The sequence below is a fragment of the Rhinatrema bivittatum genome, chromosome 1 (genome assembly GCF_901001135.1).
Source record: "Rhinatrema bivittatum chromosome 1, aRhiBiv1.1, whole genome shotgun sequence".
Lineage (NCBI taxonomy): Eukaryota > Metazoa > Chordata > Amphibia > Gymnophiona > Rhinatrematidae > Rhinatrema > Rhinatrema bivittatum.
In genome coordinates this window covers 239786964-239811265 of record NC_042615.1, presented here as the reverse complement: position 1 = coordinate 239811265, position 24302 = coordinate 239786964, and the positions used below count along the sequence as shown (strand labels likewise).

Here is a 24302-nt window from a genome sequence, read left to right as displayed (position 1 = left end):
ATCCCCTCCCTCAAGAAAGGGACACTGCTGCAGAACACCCCTATTTTCTATAGCAAGCCTGATGCATCAGGACTACAAATTTATATCAAAAAAGGGGTGAGGAGGACTGAAGTGGCCAATCCCTGGTCAAGAGCTCCAAAGCCCCCTCCACCCACCAACATGCCCTACTCCCAGCCGGAGAGAGGAGATGGGGTTCTGGGAAGACCTCCTTGGCAGACTCCCTGTAAAGTGGAAGCTGCCTCCAAGTTGGAAACCATGCTCTTCTTTATTCAAAATATTTTTATTCCACCTATAGGGATGTCATTCTATGCGGATTACAAAGCGAATATAAAACAAGTAACAAAACATACCACCACATCATCTGGCCCTGCTCCATTACACTGCCTCCAAAACCAGTTTATGGGATGGGGGGGGAATACTCCACAGCTGCTGACAAATGCTCTCTTTATTCCTCCCTTGTCAGACTATCCAGCCATCAGCCAGTCATCTTTGAAGGGAGTTAGATGGTGGGTGGGACAGGGAGCCAGACTCCTCTGGCTTTCAGGTTCTCTCCCCCCCCCCCCCCCAACCACAAGACCAAACAAACCAGGTTACTGCCCTCCCCCCCATATTTACTTAGACCAGGGGGCCATCCAAAGAAATGAACCTCCAGCAGCAATTTGTCCCCAATTTTCCAGGCTGCAGGTCTTGAACCTCTATCTGCTGGAAACAGAATACTGAACAGCTGCAGGAGCACAGTACCCTATATAAAATGTCAGCAAAAAACAAAACAAAAAAAAAACAGTTGTTTCCACCTGCTGGAAGGGCACCAAAATCTGTGTCAGTACTTGTCTGGTGCGACAATAAGGAATACACAGTTTCTTCATCTGATCACACATTCAAAACACTTCTAAAGCATATTTATTCCTCCATTACTAAAATACATCCCTTTCTTTATGAGTATGCTATCAAAACACTTACCCACTCATATTACCTCCCACTAAACCATCTTTCTCTACTGAAATCTATTCAACTTAGCTTCCCTTTAATGTTGCTATAGCCCTCTTTTTCAGGTTGCTACATTGGCTCCCTATCCGCTTCTACATACAGTTCAAGTTTCTCTTACTTGCCAACAAATGCAATCACTCTGCAGGTCCATTCATCAGGCAAGATTTTGTTTTTGCCCTTCTCCTCCACCATCAACTCCAAGCTCTGTGCTTTTCCAACTTGCTGTACCATTTGCATGGAACAGACCTTCTGATTCAGTGCATTATGCTCCCTCTCTGGTATATTCAAATCTGGTCTAAACACTCACCTTTTCTTAGGCTGCTTTTAAATCCTGAATATTTCCCAGAGACTATTTGTCATGACTAGATTGTAAGCTTCATGGAGCAAGGACTGTCTTTTATATGTATCTGTACAGAACTTTAGTAGTGGCAGTAATTATGACCAACTAACATTAAAGTATATATATGTGTGTACCTTTATTTTCTTTGTTCACATTTCCACTTGTCAAGTCTGCCAGCCAACTTAAAGAACAGGCACTTCCTGAGGAGACAGGTTTGTTTCCCACTGCTGGTTTTGAAGAACAGCTAGAAGCAACAGAATCTTGAAGAGAAAATTTGGCAGGCTGGAGGGTTATTGCTGAGGTAGACTTCTCTCCACACACCGTATTCTGCAAAAAACAAGGGAGAAAACAGGATGCTATTAGAACTGCAAATGGCAAAACAGCTAGCTGTAAAGAGAGAATCTGAGGCAGCATCCTATAGATAGCAGGATGAATTTTCTATTACATGTGGATGATGTCATCCGGCGGCACCAGACATCTCTCCAAGCTCTAGAGCAGGGGTCAGGAACCTTTTTGGCTGAGAGAGCCATAAACGCCACATATTTTAAAATGTAATTCCATGAGAGCCATACAATATGTTTAAAACTAAATACAAGTAAATGTGTGCATTTTATGTAAGATCACACTTTTAAAGTACAATAAGTCTCTGAAAATATTACACCAGGCCTTAAGACACCAATACATCTCCTATTAGGAAAACGGACCAAGTCAGGCTGCTATAGAGTCCTACACAGAAACTACACGCCAGCAGAAAACCTCACCTGAATCACGTGCTGTCCCTCACCTAACATAGAATAAAGAGACCAAAACGCATAACAAAAAGCATGCAGACAAAAACTGAATTGGAAACTGCAACAAGCCAGAGTCTCTGTATGCAGTGTAACAAAGGAAAAAAGAAACATCACACATCCTTATAAAACAAATCAAGAAATATAAAATCATCAGCAGTAAAACTGTACTAACAAAAAGAACATATTTCGAAACAGCTGATGAGTGGAATATCCAATAATTAAAAACTCATATAAAACATTTCCAGATACCAACAAAATATTTCAAAATAGCAGACACAAAGATCCAGTAATGAAAAATAATAAGGATACAAACATTTTTTTGCTCTGCATACCTGGGAACGTTTGATATCCAGGTGTCCTGAGATTGTTCTGAATTAGCAGGAGGTGGGGTGGTTTGCTTGGAACTTTCTCCTCTCTCAGTCACATACCAGCGCTCTCTCTCACACCGGCTCTCAATAACACACCTATACACACATGCTCTCAGTCACTCACATATACAAATGTTTTTTCTCTCTCACTTATATAGGCTCTTAATTACACATTTACACACATGCTGTCTATCTTTTCACGCTTACACACACACAGGCTTTCAATCACATAAATACATGCTGTCTTTTTCTCTCACACACAGACTCATTCACATGCTTACAAACATGTCCTCTCTTTCTCTCATTTACACACAGGCTCTCAATCACATACTCACATGCTCCCTCACCTAAATCAGCTCTCAATCACACACAGACACACATGGTCTCTCTCTCTCATTTAAACACAGGCTCTCAATCACATACTCACATGCTCCATCACCTAAACCAGCTGTCAATCAGACACAGACACACATGATCTCTCTCTTACTTATACACACAGGCTCTTAATCATACATACACATGATCTCTCTCACACACAAAGGATCTCAATCATACACACATACTCTTTCAAACAAACAGGTTTTCAATTACAAACTTACACATACAGGTTCCCAATGGTAAACTTACATTCATGCTCTCTCTCTCACAGGCAGGATCTCAATCACAGACATACTCTCTTTCACATATACAGGCTCTCAATCATTCACATACATGCAATCTCTCACTCACACACACAGGATCTCAAACACACATGCTTGCTCGCTCATTCACTCTCTCTCTCTCCCCCTTCTCCCCCCGCCCGGGAACTCGCGGCAGCAGCAGCCACCTCCCAACGCTAACCTCCTTCATTTTCAGCCCTCGCGGAGGCGAAGGCGGAGTCCCATCGGCCGCAGTTGAAGATTTTCATTTTCCTCCGAGCCGCGCTGCAGTCTTCTTCCCGTCGGACACTAGCGTGCCTGCGCGGGTCTTCCCGCGCAGGCACCCGATGCTCTCCACTTCCTCTTCCGGGCCGCGGGAAGAAGAGAGCACCGGCGTGCTCTCTTCTTCCCGCGGCCCGGAAGAGGAAGTGGAGAGCATCGGGTGCCTGCGCGGGAAGACCCGCGCAGGCACCCGATGACTCCAGCGCTGGCACCCGGCTGACACCCGATGACTCCCGCGCAGGCACCCGGATGACTCCAGTCGGCGTGCTCTCTTCTCCTCCCCCCCCCGCGGCCCGGAAGAGGAAGTGGTGAGCATCGGGTGCCTGCGCGGAAGAAGAGACCACGCTAGTGTGGTCTCTTCTTCCCGCGCAGGCACCCGATGCTCTCCACTTCCTCTTCCGGGCCGCGGGGGGGGGGGGGAGGAGAAGAGAGCACGCCGGTGCCCGCTGACTCCAGCTGTCCTGCCGCGTTCCGCCCGGGCTGACAGCATTTTAAGCCCGGGCGGCGGAGGACCGGGGAGCAGCTGGGTCAGCGGGTAACCGCGAAGTATGGCGACACTTGTCTGCGAGCCAGATGCAGCCCTCAAAAGAGCCATATCTGGCTCGCAAGCCATGGGTTCCCGACCCCTGCTCTAGAGCTCTGAGCTCTATTGAGCATGGGCAGGAGTTCCCAAGCAGGCATTGCCGTGTGAGCCTTAGTAACTGAGCTAATCTGGCTGTGTAGTCAACTCTCCAGGCAGGTATTACATGGCTATGTCTATAAGCAAGCTGAGGGCTGCAGCTGAGAGATTAATAATTAATCCAGAATCCACTATGGAAAGTGGACTGCAGCAAGAACAGATTTCACAAGACTGCTTGTCCAAATCTGTCAGTTCTCAATATGTTATCTAGACAGTAATAGGACGTGAAGTTGTGGATTGAGGACCATTACATAGCTTTCAGATATCTTCAATGTGCACCTCTTGGAGATGGGCAAAAGAGGAAGCCATGGCTCATATCTGATGAGCCTTGATAGAGTCTAAGTTGAAGTCCAGCAAGGTAGGGCAATGATGAATGCAATCTAACCAATTGGATAAAGTTCTCTTTGCAACTGCAACTCTAGGTGTTTAGGGGAGATGAACTGGTTTGACCGACGATAAAGCCAACCATACCATTTGTAACATGCCAAGGCTTGTTTGCAGTCTAGCAAATGGAGGGCTTTCTCCCCTTCATTTGTATGAGGTCTTGGAAAGAAGGCAAAAAGTACAACAGATTTATTTATTTATTTAAGTTCTTTTAATATACCGATGCTCAAGACAAGGTCTTATCGTACCGGTTTACAATAAACAAGGGGGGGAAACCAGTTAACACAGGAAGCGAAAGTTACATTAAAACAGGGAAGTCGAACATGGCTGTTTGAAGAAAAAGAGATAGATTAACCATTTCTATTCTAAATGTATCGAATGTATATAAATGTATATTTATATGGAAAGCAGAGACTACTTTTGGTAGAAACTTGAGTTCGAGTTCAGAGAACCACCCAGATGGGATGGGACTATAGATATGGAGAGTATTGGATGACAGTGAAGTTCACTAACCCTTCAAAGGAACAGTTTCCAGTGGCTCAAAATGAGCCTTCATCGAGAGAGAACATTGAGGTCCCACAGAACAGGGGCTTTCTGAACTAAAGGCTTTGTGTACCAGAGACCTTGCATAAAGAGGGATAACAAGCAGATGTGTGGTAATGGGCTTGTTATCCACTAAGGAGTGGTTCATCGTGATTGTGCTCAGAAGGAGTCTTACTGAGGAAGTGGTGAATCTTGAATGAGCATGATGGAGCAAATATTACAACAGTTGCAGAGATTCCCCCTCACCCCCCCCCCCAAAAAAAAAGGATCAGAAGCATACTGCTGGCATCAAATAGACAATCTTTTCCATTTGAAGGCACTTTTTCCTGGTCAAAGGTTTCCTTGAGGATACTAGTATTTTTGATCTGATGGTAATTGAAGGTTTGCGATCATTGCACGATCAACATCCATGCTGTTAGGCTGAAGGTTGGGAGACTGGCTTGAAAGAGCATTTTGTCTTCAGTTAGGACAGTAGGGTCTGACCCCAATGGAATGGAAAGACTTCTGGAAAGTCTGCTGAAATACATATACCAAACTTTCCTGGACCATGCCGGTGCAATGAAGATCAGGCAGACACTATCCTGAAGAAGGTTTTGCACTGTTTTAGAAATGAGAGGTATTGGTGGAAAAGCCTAAACAAGGCTTTGGCCCCAGTCGAGAAGGAAAGTACCCTGTGTGATCCTGTGATCGCTTGGAATAATGGAACAAAATTAATCTAGTGTTGTGCTTTGTGGTGATGCAAAGTAGTCCACTGGAGGAAGACCACATAAGTCAGTTTGTTTGCTACCGATTGCCCTAGAGATCACTTGTGAGGTCAAAACACACTGCTGAGATGATCTGCTAGGAAGTTATAAGATGCCTGGCAGATAAGCCGCTTGTAGATTTGGATTGTGGTATTTGGCCTAGGTCCAGATTTTTAGGGCTTCTCAGAGAAGCAACAATCCCATTCCCATTTGATAATGAACATTGCAAATTGATTACCTGTCTGAATCAGGATACTGTTGTTCTGGAGGAGGCGTGAACATAATGAGTGAGAGTCATATTACTTGCAGTTCCAATAGATTAATCTGAAAAAGGGATTCCTGAAAGGACCAAATTCCTTGAGTACGTGAGAATGAACTGGTATGGAAGCAAGTGGAGAGAGGCTCCACCTGTTGTAACCACCACTGTAATTCTCTTGCCATCGATGGTGTGATGTGTACTACTGAAGAGAGGAGTTGAGTGTGCTGATCCCATTGATTACTGTAGGCACCACATGTGGAAGCATGTTAATGGTACAACGTGAATGGCTGCTGCCATATGACCTAGTACGACTACTAGTTTCCTGGCCATGGATTGTGGTTTGGAAAGCAGCACCCGAATGAGCGAGAGCATAGTTGGTCTTCGGTTGCTGGGCAGAAAAGCCCTCTGATGTAAGGAGTTTTTTGCTGCACCTAAGAACTGTAGATATTGAGTGATTGTCAAAGAGGACTTTTTGAAGTTGATGAAAAAGCCTAAGTTCTGAAGGATTATGACGGCATTCCAAGAGAATTTATCAACCACCACTTGTTCAGGTATGGGAACACAGGTATTCCCTGTAGATGAAGGTGTGCTACAACTACAGCAAGGCATTTTGTGAAAACTTGCAGAGCAGAAGTGAGGCTAAACAAAGTCTTTGCATTGGTAGTGGGAAGAATTCACATGGAACCATAGGCAGCAGGCAGAGTGGATTAGAATAGGAATATAGGTGTCCTTGAGATCCAAGGCACACATCCATTTGACTTGTTAAATGAATGGGAGGATCATACGGGGGAAGTTTATTTTGAATCCTTTAAGAATGTGTTTGTTGAGAGGCCTTAAGTCCAGGATTGGATGCAATCCCCCTGACTCTTTGAAGATAAGTATTTGGAGTAGAAACCCTGTTGTCGTGAAGCAGGGAGTATTTCCACCGCTTGTTGGTTGAGAAGAGATTTCACTTACTGAAAAATCTGTGGTAGACAGGTGATCTGGATGATGCAGGGGAATAGTAGGAAAGATGGGAGTTGAGAGGAACCCAACTGTTGCCACATTGCATAATGCTGAGAACACATGAATCCTGGGTTATGCAATGCCAGTGCTTAGATGAAATCAATTTGTTCCACTATAAGGAGGGCAGGGTGCAGATTGGTCGACAAGATCACAAACTGGGCCCTGGTTTAGGTTGGGTCTGCTGACTAGATTTTTGCTGATGGTGTTCCCATTGTCTGGGCCTGTCTTGAAAAGGCTGAAAATGACATCAGTGAAAATATTGCTTTTTATAGGGATAGTAAGGATGTCACGACTGAGCAGGCTGTTCCAGGGCCAGAGAAAGACTAAACTTCAACATTTTGATCTTTTATCTGCGAGACAATTTCTCTGAGCTTCTCTCTGAATAGGTTGTCTTCCAGGTGCAGGCGGCCTGCTAATTTCTCATGGACATCCTCTCAGTTGGAACTGGCTCACAGCCATGCAATACCTCTGGCTCCAATGGAAGTTGTGGAGACTCTCCTAGCAGATTTGAAGGATGTGTACACTGAATGGAGAAGGTGGTGCACTGCTTCCTCTATGTCCCAGAAAGGCTGTGGAACTGTATTTTGGTCAGTCAAAGATAAGTAGGGTTTTAGCTTTTGCAGACAAATCAGAACTATATTGCACTGTATAAAAACTGGACAGAGCATTACAACCTGGAATGTCCTTTTCCTGAATTAAGAAGCTTATGATTTTTACCTGGTAGAGAATTTGAGTACATACAAATTCTTTGCCTTTTTCAGAGCAGACTCCACAATGACTAATTGGTGTGGTAGGTGGACTACCCAAAAACAGAGACTGTTGGAACTCAGAATTTGAGGTCTAGCTTCCAAGACATTGGAGGACTTGAGATAGGCATTTCAGAATTTCATAAACCAGTAAGGCCATCAGTTCAGCAGGTATGTCAGATTTAGAGTAAACCAAAGTTTTGCTCATGGGTCCTTTGCCCTTGCAGACCTGAATATCCAGGGCTATCGCAAACTCCTCCACAAATCTGGCGTAGGTAAGGTCCTCTAGAGGTGACTTGTATTCTGGAGGGTCTGGTAGATCATCAAAAAACATGCCAATGGATTCATCTTCTGATCTTAGGTGTTCTGGTTCACTGAGCCAGGATGCTGTTGAGGAAGAAGGGGATGATGGGCATACCTTTGGGGATCTAGAGGAACAGTCTGCCTTGGGCCCTCCAAATACATGGACTCCACTGCAAGTTAATGTGTAGATGAGGAGTCCTTGACATGGAGGTCAGATGATGAAAACACCCTTAAAAGTGAGTTTGGGACACCGGTCTCAGGAAATGCCAATGCTACAGTGAAGTAGAGAGACTAGAGAGTCATCTGTCTCTCGTGCAAGGGAGATAAAGAAATTCTTCACTATACCTACAACTTGCTGGTAGAAGGGCTGTCTTTTCTGGCCTGGGGTTGGAGGAGGGACATCTTCCAAATCTAGAATTAGTTCCTATGAAGTTCCTGGAAGAGATTGGTAGAATAGCTGGGAGCGGATCCCTCATCTGTAAGCAGACCTACTACCAATCTTGGAGGTCTTAGCTTCTGAACCAATGGGAGCAGTAAGAGCAGGTTGACCCCTTTTCCAGTCAACCTTGGAGCTGAAAAATGTTGAGTTGGACGACCTTTTGACTACCAGGATTGTGATGCAGTGTCTCTGGCTGATCCAGATGAGGACATTGTGGGTTGTATGCTCAAGGACAGTCCAAGTACTTCATGGAGCAAGACTGACATTGAATGCATCATGGCCTGCATCTGGTACACCGGTACATGATGTGGAGAAAAGAGTGCAGCATCAAAAGAGTCTACATGCAAATGTTTCGAGAATTTCCATCAGTGCATCTTGTATCAATGGCTAGTGCACCACTGTAAGTTGAATGTGTGGAAGGCATTGGGTGCATGGTGTGCATAGATGCACCATGGCTCAGGATCACTGGCACATTGTACATTGACAGCAATGGATACATCAATGACTTCAAGTACATCTATGTACTCTGCTTTGATTGCACCATGTTTAGAAAGCATCAGATGCAGAGCTAAGGTGCACTGGAGTTTCAACATACCTTGTTGTATTGGCAGTGCCGAGGAGGGATGCTGCATATGTGCCAGCCTCTACAACCCTCGATGCTTGTATTTCTCTGATGCATGGGGGGCTGGCACAAGAGACTGATGCTGCTTTTGTGCCTATGCTTCCTGGAAAGCTGATCTAGACTCCACAGCCTCAGCCTTTGCAAGCAGGGCAGTTTGAATAGCTTTGACTCATGGATTTTACAGAGGATGCAGATGCTGCTGCACTGCAGGAAGAAGAGTGGCTGCTATTCTTATGAGATTTATGCAGCTCTTCCATGCGCAAGGCCCTGGAATATTGTGAGCGTGGGGAAAATCAGTCTTGCATGGTTCTTTTGGTTGTAATCCAGTCCCAAACAACGATAGCAAAGTTTGTGTCCATCAGTTAGGAGACATGATTTTCCCCACACAGGCAAGTTCTGAAACCACTTGATGTTTTCTTGCAGCCTGCCACTAAGAGGGAGTTGAAGATCTTGGCGCCAGTCATCCTTTTTTTTTTTTTATCAATAGCACTGAAAAGTGCTGTTCAGGTGGCTGCAGACACAGTGAGGAAAGGCAAAAGGTATTTTCTTAATATAAATTAAAGAGAAAAATGAGAAGAGATGAAGTACACATCATGCGTTAGCTCTGGAAAATAAAATGACTGAGGAGGCTCATGAGGCAACACCGGCATATGCTCAGTCGAGTTCACAGCACTACAGGTTGCCGAGACAAGTCCATTCAGTGCCACCAGATTTCACCCACGTGATAAAAAGCACACCAAGGAATCAAAAGAAAAGCAGTCGGGCCTGGATTATCAATAGGCAACTGTCTAGGTCACCAAGTTTTGAAGGCACTTAATATCCAAACCAAAGAGGAACCTACTTGTAACTTGGTTTTAGGGCCATGTGCAGGCACAGTTTCAAAGGAACACTACCCACAGCACTCTTCCAATGGGCACCAAAATCTTAAATCCAGCCCTGAAGGCAATTATGGTAATGGTCAACAATATCAGGTGCCCTCATAGGGGAAAAAAGAGAGGAGGTATATACCAAATAAATTTCTTTGCTTTGTTAAGATTTAGCATACATTAAGTTCACTTTGGTGCACACTAACTGAAAGATTACCACATATCTAGAAAAAACTTCCACCCTACATCGTGGGGATAAAAATCATAGAAAACATTCAAGAGGATTGTGTTTTCTCACTTAGGGGAGACTGATCCTCACTTGAGATTATTTCCATACTGTAATTTCCTCAGTGTCATACATCAAAAAAAAAAAATCAGAAAAAAAATTTGTGGACAATAGAGAAATTTAATCTTTCCTTGAATCCTGCTAGACTAGTCCAAATAAGTGGGTTTCAACCAACTAGTAGTAGAACGACACCTTTTCAAGCGACACCTGATATACAGAATGGTGCAGCCTAGGCAAAGGCTAGTTTCTTATGACAAAGCAATGGAAGCAAATACTGCCCTTAAAAAAACCCAACCCAAAAGCAAACAAAAAAAACTATAGTAAGTACATTTTAGAAATCTAAAAAAACCCCAAAAAAACAGAAAATCCTCCTTCCCAAAACCAGACAAGGGAAAGGAACAAAAACCAGAAGGAAAGATAGTATTCGGGTTCTCTGAATAGGGAGAGGGTGAAACCTTTTGCAAGTCCCAAGAACTGGGACCAAGGATAACAGTGCGGCCACTGATTTCCCAGAAGGGTCCTGGAATAGTCCAGGAGGGTTCAAGAAAAGGAAATTAAGATTTCAATTTTCCTCCTTTTGCATCCTGCTAGACTAGTCCAGACCATAGTATTGTGAGCTGGAAGACACTGAGGATGCCTTCCCCAAAGGCTACATCTCTCTTGGTAAGTACTTACAATCTATTATGTTCAGTGAAAAAATGTAAGGAAGACAGAGTGGTTACTTTACAAATGCTCTCTGGAGTAAAAGCCCAAGAGGAAGCTTGAGCTCTCCTGGAATGAGCCCAGAGAGCCTCCGGAGCTAGACGACCCTTGAGTAAACAGGCAGAGGAAATAGTTTCCTTAATTCATCTGGATAAAGCCGATTTAGAAGCAGCCTCTCCCTTACGAGGTTTTTCCCCATCCAAACACAAACAGCCTATTGTTTTCCAAAAGATCTAGTTACCTTCAGATACCTAAGGAGAATACAGCACACATTCAACGAACAAAAATCTATCCTTACCATGACATTCCTCTTTGGAGAAAGCTGGAAGATAAATATGATTTAAATGAAAAGCAGAAATGACCTTAGGCATAAAGAGAGAGAACCAGTCAAAAGGAGACCAAAGAGGAACACACTAGATAAGGTCTCTGTAAGACAAGGCCTACAACTCCAAAATACATCGCACAGAACAGAGGCCACCTGAAAAACTGTCAAAAGATCCTTCAGATATGCCTTTTTAATAGTCTCAAAGTGGGGATAAACCAAAACCTTAAGAACCAGGTTAAGTCCCACTGGGGAACTAGCACCTTGAAAAGAAGTCCCACTGGGGAACTAGCACCTTGAAAAGGACGATGAATGTTTAACCCCACGAAGGAAATACAATGTGTCTGGGTGGAACTAGACTCATAAGAACATAAGAACATAAATTGCCATGCTGGGACAGACCAAGGGTCCATCAAGCCCAGCATCCTGTTTCCAACAGAGGCCAAAAACCAGGCCACAAGAACCTGGCAATTACCCAAACACTAAGAAGAACCCATGCTACTGATGCAATTAATAGCAGTGGCTATTCCCTAAGTATAATTGATTAATAGCCATTAATGGACTTCTCCTCCAAGAACTTATCCAAACCTTTTTTGAACCCAGCTACACTAACTGCACTAACTACCTTCTCTGGCAACAAATTCCAGAGCTTTATTGTGCGTTGAGTGAAAAAGAATTTTCTCCGATTAGTCTTAAATGTGTTACTTGCTAACTTCATGGAATGCCCCCTAGTCCTTCCATTATTCGAAAGTGTAAATAACCGAGTCACATCTATCGTTCAAGACCTCTCATGATCTCATGATCTTAAAGACCTCTATCATATCCCTCCTCAGCCGTCTTTTCTCCAAGCTGAACAGCCCTAACCTCTTCAGCCTTTCCTCATAGGGGAGCTGTTCCATCCCCTTTATCATTTTGGTTGCCCTTCTCTGTACCTAACAAAAGAGATTACCATTTTCTGAACATCCAGGGAAATAAGAGAAAAGTCCTTGCTTAAGCCCTTCTGTCCACCAGGGTGAAAGACAAATCCTTGCAAGGATGCAGCATGGCATACTGATATACCTTTTTACCCGTTATCTAGCAGTCTGCACTTCTTTACAGGTGGATTATATAGCAAAATTGCTTACCTTGTAATAGGTGTTATCCCACGACAGCAGGATGTAGTCCTCACATATGGGTGACGTCACTGAACGGAGCCCAGGCGGGAAAACTTTCTGTCAAAGTTTCTAGAAACTTTTGACTGGCCCCAGTGAGGCCACTGAGCATGCCCAGCATGCTATGATATTCTCTGCCACAGGTGTCTCTCTTCAGTCTAGTATGTAGCAAAAGCTTTAGCTAAAAGAATAATAAAAATAAAAAGGCCCAACTCCGCGGGGTGGCGGGTGGGTTCTGTGAGGACTACATCCTGCTGTCCTGGGATAACACCTATTACAAGGTAAGCAATTTTGCTTTATCCCAGGACAAGCAGGATGCTAGTCCTCACATATGGGTGAATAGCAAGCTAGAGGCTGAGTCATTGTGTAGTGCAATGTTTTTGTTGAATGAGTCAGCCGAAGATCACAGCAGTTTAGCTGTAGTAGGAGTTGGGTTTAAGCTGGAAACAAGTTCTTTAAGACAGATTGTCCATAGGCAGAATCTTGTCGTCCTTGCTTGTCCAAACAGTAATGAGCTGCAAATGTGTGAAGAGAACTCCATGTTGCTGCTTTATATATGTCAAGTATTGGCACTGAACGATAGTGTGCAACTGAAGTTGACATTGCCCTAACTGCATGTGCTTTTACTCGCCCTTGGAGAGGAAGGCCTGCTTTTTCATAGCAAAACTGTATGCAATCTGCTAACCAGTTGGATAGAGTATGTTTACCCACTGCTTTCCCTGGTTTGTTTGGGTCATAGGAAACAAAGAGTTGATTGGATTTTCTGTGAACTGCAGTGCGGTTTAAGTAGAAGGACAAAGTGCGCTTGCAATCTAAGGTGTGTAAGGCCCTTTCTCCTTGGTGAGCATGAGGCCTTGGAAAGAAAGTGGGTAAAACTATAGATTGGTTTAAATGAAATTCCGTAACTACCTTAGGGAGGAATTTAGGATGAGTACGGAGAATCACTCTGTCATGTAAGAACTTAGTGTAGGGTTCATATGTGACTAGTGCTTGTAACTCACTAACCCTTCTAGCTGATGTAATGGCTATGAGGAAGATAGTTTTCCATGTAAGAAATTTCAGATCACTGGAATCAATGGGTTCAAAGGGAGAACGCATGAGTCTAGTTAGAACCAAATTTAGATCCCATTGAGTGACTGGGTGTCTAATTGGTGGTTTAAGAAGAATTAAACCTCTATAAATCTTTTTATGAGAGGTTGTGTAGAAATAGGTGCATCTGACACCTGATTATGGTAAGCTGAAATTGCACTTAAATGTACTCTTACAGAGGAAGTCTGTAGACCAGATTCTGAAAGATGGTACAGGTAGTCCAATAAAGACTTTGTGGGGCATGTGAAAGGATTGATGTCCTTTTGCCTGCACCACAAAGTGTATCTCTTCCATTTGGAAGCGTAGTTCTTCCTTGTGGAAGGTTTACGTGAAGCTATAAGAACTTGGGAAATGTTAGCTGGAAGATTGAGTGGTTATAGGATCAAGCTTTCAACATCCAAGCTGTCAGTGATAGGGATTGAAGGTTGGGATGTCGCAACCGACCCTGATCCTGAGTTATGAGAGTGGGAGCTACTCCCAGGCGAATGGGATCCCTGACTGAGAGGTCTAGAAGTGTGGGAAACCATACTTGTCGAGGCCAATATGGGGCTATGAGTATCATTGTCCCCCTGTCCTGTTGTAGCTTCACTAGAGTTTTGGTTATGAGTGGTATCGGAGGATACGCATATAATAGGCCTGAGTTCCAAGGGCGAGCAAAGGCGTCCTTGGATGGCCTGTTGTTCAGGTTGTATAGGCAACAGTAGTTGTCCACTTTGTGATTCAGATGTGATGCAAAGAGGTCTACTGTTGGCTGTCCCCAACGTTGAAATAACCTGGTCACTACTGTGGGATCTAGTGACCATTCGTGTGGTTTGAATTGACGACTGAGTCTGTCCGCCACTACATTGTGAATGCCTGCTAGGTAAGTGGCCTTGAGAAATATGGAGTTGCTCAAGGCCCAACCCCATATCTGAGCTGCCTCTTGACAAAGGAGGTACGAGCCTGTCCCTCCCTGTTTGTTGATGTACCACATGGCTACTGTGTTGTCTGTTTGGATCAGCACAGTCTTGTTTGTAAGGCAGTCCTTGAAGGCATGCAGAGCATACCGTATAGCTCGAAGTTCCAGAAAATTGATTTGAAATGTTGCTTCGAGCTTTGTCCATGTTCCTTGTGTTTGGAGAGTCCCTATGTGAGCTCCCCAACCCAAGGTGGATGCATCTGTAGTCAGAGTTACTTGTGGGACTGGTTGTTGAAAGGGTAGGCCCTTGCACAAATTGTCCTTGTTCACCCACCACAGTAGAGAAGAACGTAGTTGGTGGGTTACTTGAATTGGAGAATAAAGTGGTTGAATGGCTTGGATCCATTGTGATCTTAAAGTCCATTGAGTTACCCTCATGGCCAGTCTTGCCATAGGAGTGACATGAACTGTGGAGGCCATGTGGCCTAGTAATGTGAGAAACTGATGAGCTATTGCTTGTTCCTTGGAGTGAATCAAGCTTGCCAGTAGAGACAGTGTGTTTGCTCGATCCACTGGCAGAAAAGCTTTGGAGAGGTTGGTGTTTAAATCCGCTCCTATGAATTGAAGCAGGTGAGATGGGACTTTGGATAATTGATGAGAAAACCCATGGAGTGCAGTAGAGCAATAGTTTTGTTGAGAGACTGTATTGCTCCTTGTTGAGATTGGCTTCTGATGAGCCAATCGTCCAGATATGGGAAAACATGTACACCTTGCTTGTGTAGGTGTGCTGTTATTACTGCCAGGCATTTGGTGAACACTCTGGGAGCAGAAGCTAGTCCGAATGGCAGTACTCTGTATTGGTAATGATGAATGCCCACCTTGAAGCGTAGATACTTGCGATGAGGAGGGTATATTGGTATATGGGCGTAAGCATCTTGAAGATCCAGAGAACAGAGCCAATCTCCTGTTTGAAGAAGAGGTAGCATTGTGCCTAGTGAAACCATCCTGAACCTTTCTTTCTTTAGAAATTTGTTGAGATTTCTGAGGTCGAGGATGGGTCGTAGGCCTCCAGTTTTCTTTGGAATGAGGAAATATCTGGAGTAGAATCCTCTGCCCTGCTGAGACCTGGGCACTGGTTGAATGGCCCTGGCTGTCAGAAGGGTGGATAATTCTATTTGTAACTGAATTATTTGGGAATTTTGTTGTGGGTAGGAAGTTGGTGGGAATTCTGGAGGAATTGAGAGAAAATTTAGTTTGTAACCGTGAGCTACAATGGAAAGTGCCCATTGGTCTGTGGTTATGTTTTTCCAATTTGATTGGAAGTAGGAAATCCTTCCTCCCACTGGTATGTGCTGTTTGGGGTTTTGGAGGGTGGGTCTGATCTCTGGATGTGTGTTCAAAAACCCGCAGCTGGACCAGTCTGTGGAGGAGGCTGAGCACGAGCTGGTCTTTGTTGTCTGGCTTGAGAGCGCTGGGTAGGCCTGGAAGGTCTAGTTCTGGTAGGTGGATTATAGTACCTTCTTGGCCTGTAGTATGGACGTCTAGGTTCCCTTCGTGGAAAACGTCTAGGGGCCTGGGTTGTTGGTTCTTGAGGCAGTTGTGATAGCTGTCTTAAGGTCTCCGTATGATTCTTAAGTTGTTGGACAGCATCCTGTACTTTCTCTCCAAACAAGTTATCCCCAACGGCATGGCAGATCTACAAGCTTGTCTTGCACTTCAGGCCTGAGATCTGAAGCCTTCAACCAGGCCCATCTTCTTGCTGTAATACCGGCTGCTGCTGTTCTTGAGGCTGTATCAAAGTTGTCATAAGCAGCCCTTACCTCATGTTTCCCAGCCTCGAGGCCTTTGGTGATAATGGATTGAGCAGATTCTTGAAACTGCTCTGGGAGGGAATTTGAGAAGTGCTCCATTTGCTTCCAGAGATCCCGCTGGTACTGTGTCATGTACAGTTGGTAGGCAGAGATTCTGGAAGATAAAAGTGCACCTTGGTACACCTTTTTTCCTAGGGAGTCCAGAAAACGATGATCCTTCCCTGGAGGAGCTGAAGAATGTGGACGTACCCTTTTAGATTTTTTCTGGGCAGATTCTACTACCACAGATTGATGTGGTAGCTGTGCCTTCTGAAAGCCTGGTGCCTGCTGCACTAGGTAGGTAGTGTCTAGACGCTTATTTACTGCTGGAACAGTGCATGGGTGTTCCCACACTTGTTGCTGTAAATCCAACAGGACCTCATGGATGGGGATTGCCAGAACTTGTTTTGGCGGATCCACGAATTGCAGCACCTCTAATGTATGCTGTCTTGAATCATCTTCTGATGAGAGCTTGAATGGAATCGTATCCGCCATCTCTTGGACAAAACTTGAAAAAGATAAGTCCTCAGGTGGTGATCTTTTTCTTTCTTCAGGAGGTGATGGTTCGGACATGAACTCTTCAGAAGAAGTATCTGTCCCTGGATCGTCCCAAGAATCTTCTTCCTCTGGCTGTTAAGGAGTTCTTGGGATTTTCCTTGTGAAAACACCCGAAGGCCCAGGTAATGGGTCATCGAGGGATATTGTGGGAGGAGTCACTTCCAGGGATTTTTGAGGAGCTGTGTCGACAACTTTGTGATATTTTTTGAAAAGGCGTTGAAAAAGTGCCAATTCTTGTGTATCAGTAGTGTCCTGATCAGGTATCGTCGAGGAAAGAATGGGTGCCCTCGAAGTTGTCGAGGGTGGTGCCCGTGGTGTCGAGTCCGTCGATGGTGGTAACATGGAAGTTAAGGGTATCGACGAAATCGCTGGAAGCTGTGCGTATATGAACGTCGATGACGTGATGATCTTCGGTGTCGACGTCGAGTCCCTGTGTCCCGTCGAGGTCAAGAATGGCCCCGGCATCGGTGTGCCCACCGGCATCGGCAAAGTTGCCGGCATCGATGAGGAAATCATCGGCATCGACAATGAAGTCGGCATTGTAAATTGTTCTTTGAAAGCCTGAGAAATCGCTTGTCGGATGAAATCGGACAATTCCGGCCGCACAACCGATGGAAGCAGAGCGGTTGCGGGCGGTGGCGCAGGCTGAGGTACCAGTTCCTGACAAGCTGTTTGTATGGGATCTGGCATCATTAACGGAGTCGAGGTAGGCCGAGGCGTTGAAGACTCCGATGTGTCCTGTTCTCTAGGCCGCTTCGCTGTCGAGGGTTGCTGGGAAGCAGAGTCAGACAACGGGGGGCTTCTGTGTCGATGTTTTGACTTCGATTTTTCGGAGGATTTTGGTGACGTCGAAGACGAGGAAAGAGAGGAATGATCCCCCGACGGTCCCGGGCGAGGTTTTTTAAGAATTACTCGCTTAGTCGCTCCAGCCGGAGACGACCTCGACGACTGCGACGGGAAAGGTATAAGTTGCAGGCTGAACAAATGTTCCATTTGTTCAAGCCTGGTTTTCCTCGACTTCGGCGTCATTTCTGCACATTGCGGACAATTTTGTATGTCATGTTTGTCACCCAAACACATCACACATTCGGTGTGCGGGTCCGTGAGTGACATTTTTCTAGCGCAAACAGGACATTTTTTAAATCCTGTGGACATTTTTTTCGAATGACGGCCGTCGATTCGACTGAGGTAAAATTTTTTCCTACTCTCCGAAAATAAATCAAGACTGGGTTACTTACCGGCCGGTAAGGAGAGACCCCGAGAGATTTTATAAGAGAGAATATCACTTTTTTTAGACTAATAAGTCACAAGAAGGTTGAGAAACAACTCAACGGCTCCGGTTCCGCGATGCTGGCTGCAGCGCGGAAAAAACGAAGACTGAAGAGAGACACCTGTGGCAGAGAATATCATAGCATGCTGGGCATGCTCAGTGGCCTCACTGGGGCCAGTCAAAAGTTTCTAGAAACTTTGACAGAAAGTTTTCCCGCCTGGGCTCCGTTCAGTGACGTCACCCATATGTGAGGACTAGCATCCTGCTTGTCCTGGGATAAGCATAGATCTTAACTATTTTAACCTTAAGTGACTACCACAACTGAATCATGTGGTAGTTGAGTCATGTGGCCTGGGCAGTCCTTGACTCTATACTTTAAGTCAATTCTTTTGGCTGTAGGCTGTGCAGAGAAAGAAATGAGCCACATTTTGACCCACAGATCCCAAAGGGCATTGTACATCATAACTGCACACAACTGCTTTGACACTTTCAATATATTTTAGAAGCCCTGGGAACTCATCTGAAAGTTCAGGATCCACTTGCAAGTTGAAGATGGACTCAGCCAGCTTTTATTCTAAAGATGGATATGACCTCCTCAAGTACTATATTGCTCCTAGGTTTCTCAGGATAGGGATCTGGAGACAGACCTATCAAGCCTGAAGTTCAGAAAAAGAATATATGATGAAAAACTGGGAATCAGTGAGATGAAAGCATGGCTGGGGACAGATTGAGAAATTTCCCTTTTGCTCTGATGGCTCTTGCAATGGTAGAATGAATGATGGGAGAATATTTGCTGAGAAATCTCAACAGGAACAGTCTTGGAATGATTTTAGAAAACATTCTTACTACATTTTTTGCACAAATGCATGACTTGTGTATTTGAAGGAAAAGCTACAGATGAAGCATCAGATTCTGTACCAGAATAGGGGGTGACTTCAATGCAGACTTTCGATTCCGCTGGAGTTGGCACTGAATGTTTTAGCACTGAGGAACTTTGTGTTGGAATAGATTTTTTCTTGGCACCATAATGGTCTCTGCGGATGACACTTAAACACTGCACAGAAAGGAAAATCAACTAAGTGCAGACGTATGGTCTCTGTGTTGAGATCTGTGGCCTGATGGAGGCCTTTCTAATTAGTAAGGACTGAAGATGAGGAAAATCTACTGCAATGTGTTAGAAACTGATCTCTTTTTAAGTACTGATTTGCCCTAAGAAAAAAAGTCTTCCTTTTTTCTAAAGGAAATATTTTATGTTTCCCGCATCTGATAGCACATATATCTTTTCACAGGCCTTACAGTCACTGGTGTCATAGAAGTGTCCCATACACTTTAGACAGAGCTTGTTAGGTCCACAGATGCCATTTTGTGGCCACATTTGACAATTTTAAGGATTGCATGCCTGATATGATTCCTCAAAATTAAAAGGAAAACTGGTTCTTACCTGCTAATTTTCGTTCCTGTAATACCACAGATCAGTCCAGACCAGTGGATTATGCACTCCCACCAGTAGATGGAGTCAGAGAGCAAAGCTTCGAGGCACTGGCATTCCAAGTGTGCCACCTGCAGCTCATCAGTATAGCAAAATTGCTTACCTTGTAATAGGTGTTATCCCAGGACAGCAGGATATAGTCCTCACATATGGGTGATGTCACTGGACAGAGCCCTATCACGGAAAACTTTGTCAAAGTTTCTAGAAACATTTGACTGGCACACTGAGCATGCCCAGCATGCCATGATCCCTCGAGCCACAGAGGTCTCCCTTCAGTCTCGTGTATAGCAATAAGCGTTAGCAAAAATAAAATAAAACATATCTGACCCAACTCGGCGGAGTGGCGGGTGGGTTTCGTGAGGACTACATCTTGCTGTCCTGGGATAACACCTATTACAAGGTAAGCAATTTTCCTTTATCCCAGGACAAGCAGGATGCCAGTCCTCACATATGGGTGATTAGCAAGCTACAGGCTGAGTCAGTCTTGTATTGGATCAACAGCATACAACTTGTGCAATGGGTACAACAATTAGAGTGCTTTTGGAAAAAGTTGAGGCAGCCTAAATTCACAGCAGGTTGGATGCAGAAGGAGTTGGGATTATGCTGGAAACAAGTTCTTTAAGACAGATTGTCCGTAGGCTGATTCTTGTCGTACTTCTTTGTCCAAAAAGTAATGAGCTACAAAGGTGTGAAGAGAACTCCATGTTGCAGCTTTACATATGTCAGCTATTGGCAATGAACGATAGTGTGCTACTGAGGTTGTATTGCTCTGAGTGCGCTGTTACTCGCCCTTGGAGAGGAAGGCCTGCTTTTTCATAGCAGAACTCTATACAATCTGCTAGCCAGTTGGAGAGAGTTTGTTTGCCCACTGCTTTACCCGGTTTGTTCTTATCATAAGAAACAAAGTTGAGTGGATTTCCTATGGACTGCAGTGCGATTTAGGTAATATGCAAGTGCACATTTACAGTCCAAGGTGTGTAAAACCTTCTCACCATGGTGAGAGTGAGGTCTTGGGAAGAATGTTGGCAAGACTATGGACTGATTCAAGTGGAATTCCGTAACTACCTTGGAAAGGAATTTAGGGTGAGTATGGAGTACCACTCTGTCATGTAAGAACCTTGTATAGGGTGAGTATGTGACAAGTGCTTGTAACTCACTAACCCTTCTAACAGATGTAATAGCTACTAAGAGAACTTTCCATGTAAGAAATTTAACATCGCAGGAATCCATGGGTTCAAAAGGAGAACACATGAGTCTTGTTAGTACTACATTAAGGTCCCATTCTGTGACTGGTGGCTGTAACGGGGGTTTTAAGGTGAATTAAACCTCTCAAAAACCTACTGACAAGGGGTTGCGCCGATATCGGTGCATCCCCTATTGTATGATGGTAAGCTAAGATAGCACTTAGATGTACCCTTACTGACAAGGTCTGGAGACCAGAGTCTGAAAGGTGCTAGAGACAGTCTAACAAAGATGTTATGGGGCAGGAAAAGGGGTCAATACTTTTCAGTGCACACCACGTAGTGAATCTTTTCCACTTAGAACTGTAGTTTTTTCGTGTGGAAGGCTTACGTGAAGCTACAAGCACTTCAGAGACATTAGTTGAAAGATTGAGTGGTTGCAAGATCAAGCTTTCAACATCCTGGCTGTTAGAGATAGGGATTGAAGGTTGGGATGGCACAACCTGCCCTGATCCTGATTTATGAGAGTGGGAGCTGTACCCAGGCGAATCAGGTTCCTCATCGAGAAGTCTAGAAACATGGGGAACCACATTTGTTGAGGCCAATACGGGGCTATGAGTATCATGGATCCCTTGTCCTGTTGTAGCTTCACTAGAATTTTGGTTATTAGCGGTATCGTGGGATACATGTATAGAAGACCTGAATTCCAGGGGCAAGCAAAGGCGTCCCTGTCTAATTGATTTCTCTGTTTGTGCAGGGAGCAAAAGTTGTCCACTTCGTGATTCAGTTAGGATGCAAAGAGGTCCATCATTGTTGACCCCAACGTTGAAATATCCTGATCGCTACTAAGGGATCCAAGGACCACTTGTGAGGTTGGAATTGACGACTGAGACGGTCTGCCACTACGTTGTGAATGCCTGCCAGATAAGTGGCCCGGAGAAACATGGAATGTGTCAGGGCCCAGTCCCAAATCTGTGCGGCTTCTTAAAGGAGATACGAGCCCGTACCTCCCTGTTCGTTCAGGTCCCACATGGCAACTGTGTTGTCCGTTTGTATCAGAACAGTCTTGTGTGAAAGGCAGTCCTTGAACGCATGTAGAGCATAACATATAGCTTGAAGCTCCAGGAAATTGATTTGAAATGTTGCTTCGAGTTTGTCCAAGTACCTTGAGTTTGGAGATTGCCTATGTGAGCTCGCCAGCCCAAGGTGGATGCATCTGTAGTTAAAGTTACGTGCGGAACTGTTTGTTGGAAAGATAGGCCTTTGTGCAAGTTGTTCTTGTTCGCCCACCAGAGGAGAGATGAACGTAGTTGGTGGGTTATTTGAACTGGGGATGACCGCGGTTGAATAGCTTGTATCCACTGTGATCTTAATGTCCATTGGGTTATTTTCATGGCTAATCTGGCCATAGGAGTGACATGAATTGTGGAGGCCATGTGGCCGAGCAGAGTTAGAAACTGATGTGCTGTCGCCTGTTTCTTTAAGTGCAGAGACTTTACTAATGAGGAGAATATCTCCGCCCGATCTTCTGGGAGGAAGGATCTTGATATTATGGTGTTCAACTCCGCTCCGATGAATTGCAGTAGGCGAGATGGGATGAGGTGGGATTTTTGGTAGTTGATTAGAAATCCCAGCGAGAGGAGCAGATTGATTGTGAGCCTGAGAGAAGCGAGAGCTCCTTGCTGTGATTGGCTAATGATGAGCCAGTCGTCTAGGTAAGGAAAAACGTGTACACTTTCCTTGTGCAAATGAGCTGCTGCTACTGCTAGGCACTTTGTGAATACTCGGAGTGCTGAGGCAAGTCCGAATGACAGAACCCGGTATCGGAAATGCTGATGACCCACCAGGAAACACAGAAACTTGCAATGAGGAGGGAATATTGGAATGTGAGCGTAAGGGTCTTGCAGATCCAGAGAACAGAGCTAGTCTCCTGTTTGAAGAAGGGGAAGCAAGGTGCCTAAGGAAACAATTCTGAACTTCTCTTTCCATAGAAATTTGTTGAGATTTCAGAGGTCTAGTATGGGACGTAGGCCTCCTGTTTTCTTTAGAAGGAGGAAATAACGAGAGTAGAATCCTCTGCCCCGCTGAGGTCGGGGAACTGGTTCCACGGCCCTGGTTCTCAGAAGGCTGGATAATTCTGCTTGCAGAAGAGTGATATGATCCTTGTGTATCCAAAGAGACTTTGGTGGGGAGTCTTTTGGTACTTTGAGAAAATTCAGATGGTAACTTTATGTTATAATTGATAGCACCCATTGATCTGTTGTGATGTTTGACCAATGGGGCTGGAAGAGAGAGACCCGACCTCCCACTGGTAACTATGGGTTCAGGTTGGTGGCGTGGCTACTGTCCTCTGGCTGGTTTTCAAAAGCCTGATGCCGGGCCTATTTGAGGAGGAGGTTGAGGCGTAGAAGCTCTCGGTTGTCTAGGCTGGGTTCTTTGCACTGGTCTAGACGCTCTACCATGGGGTGCTGGTGGATAGCAAAATTGCTTACCTTATAATAGGTGTTATCCCAGGACAGCAGGATGTAGTCCTCACATATGGGTGACATCATCAGATGGAGCCCTGACACGGAAAACCTGTGTCAAAAGTTTCTAGAAACATTTGGCTGGCACACTGAGCCCACTCAGAATGCCATGATATTCTCAGCCACAGGGGTCTCCCTTCAGTCTCGTTTATAGCAGTAAGCGTGAGCGAAAAAATAAAATAAAACATATCGGACCCAACTCCGCGGGGTGGTGGGTGGGTGGGTTAAGAACATAAGAAAATGCCATACTGGGTCAGACCAAGGGTCCATCAAGCCCAGCATCCTGTTTCCAACAGTGGCCAATCCAGGCCATAAGAACCTGGCAAGTACCCAAAAACTAAGTCTATTCCATGTTACCATTGCTAATGGCAGTGGCTATTCTCTAAGTGAACGTAATAGCAGGTAATTGACTTCTCCTCTAAGAACTTATCCAATCCTTTTTTAAACACAGCTATACTAACTGCACTAACCACATCCTCTGGCAACAAATTCCAGAGTTTAATTGTGCGATGAGTAAAAAAGAACTTTCTCCGATTAGTTTTAAATGTGCCCCATGCTAACTTCATGGAGTGCCCCCTAGTCTTTCTACTATCCGAAAGAGTAAATAACCGATTCACATCTACCCGTTCTAGACCTCTCATGATTTTAAGCACCTCTATCATATCCCCCCTCAGTCGTCTCTTCTCCAAGCTGAAAAGTCCTAACCTCTTTAGTCTTTCCTCATAGGGGAGTTGTTCCATTCCCCTTATCATTTTTGTAGCCCTTCTCTGTACCTTCTCCATCGCAATTATATTTTTTTTGAGATGCGGCGACCAGAATTGTACACAGTTTTCAAGGTGCGGTCTCACCATGGAGCGATACAGAGGCATTATGACATTTTCCATTTTATTCACCATTCCCTTTCTAATAATTCCCAACATTCTGTTTGCTTTTTTGACTGCCGCAGCACACTGTACAGACGATTTCAATGTGTTATCCACTATGAC

At 44.7% G+C, this 24302-nt stretch overlaps 1 protein-coding gene across 4 annotated transcripts in view; it reads right to left on the bottom strand.

Moving 5' to 3' along the window:
* The window catches only part of KDM3A (lysine demethylase 3A), a 546931-nt gene that overhangs the window by 205184 nt on the left and 317445 nt on the right, over positions 1 to 24302 (bottom strand). For all 4 annotated transcript variants that reach the window (XM_029592841.1, XM_029592851.1, XM_029592832.1 and 1 more), the window contains one exon: positions 1462 to 1654. In XM_029592841.1, coding sequence (XP_029448701.1) covers positions 1462 to 1654 — 193 coding nt within the window. The remainder of the gene's footprint in view (positions 1 to 1461; positions 1655 to 24302) is intronic.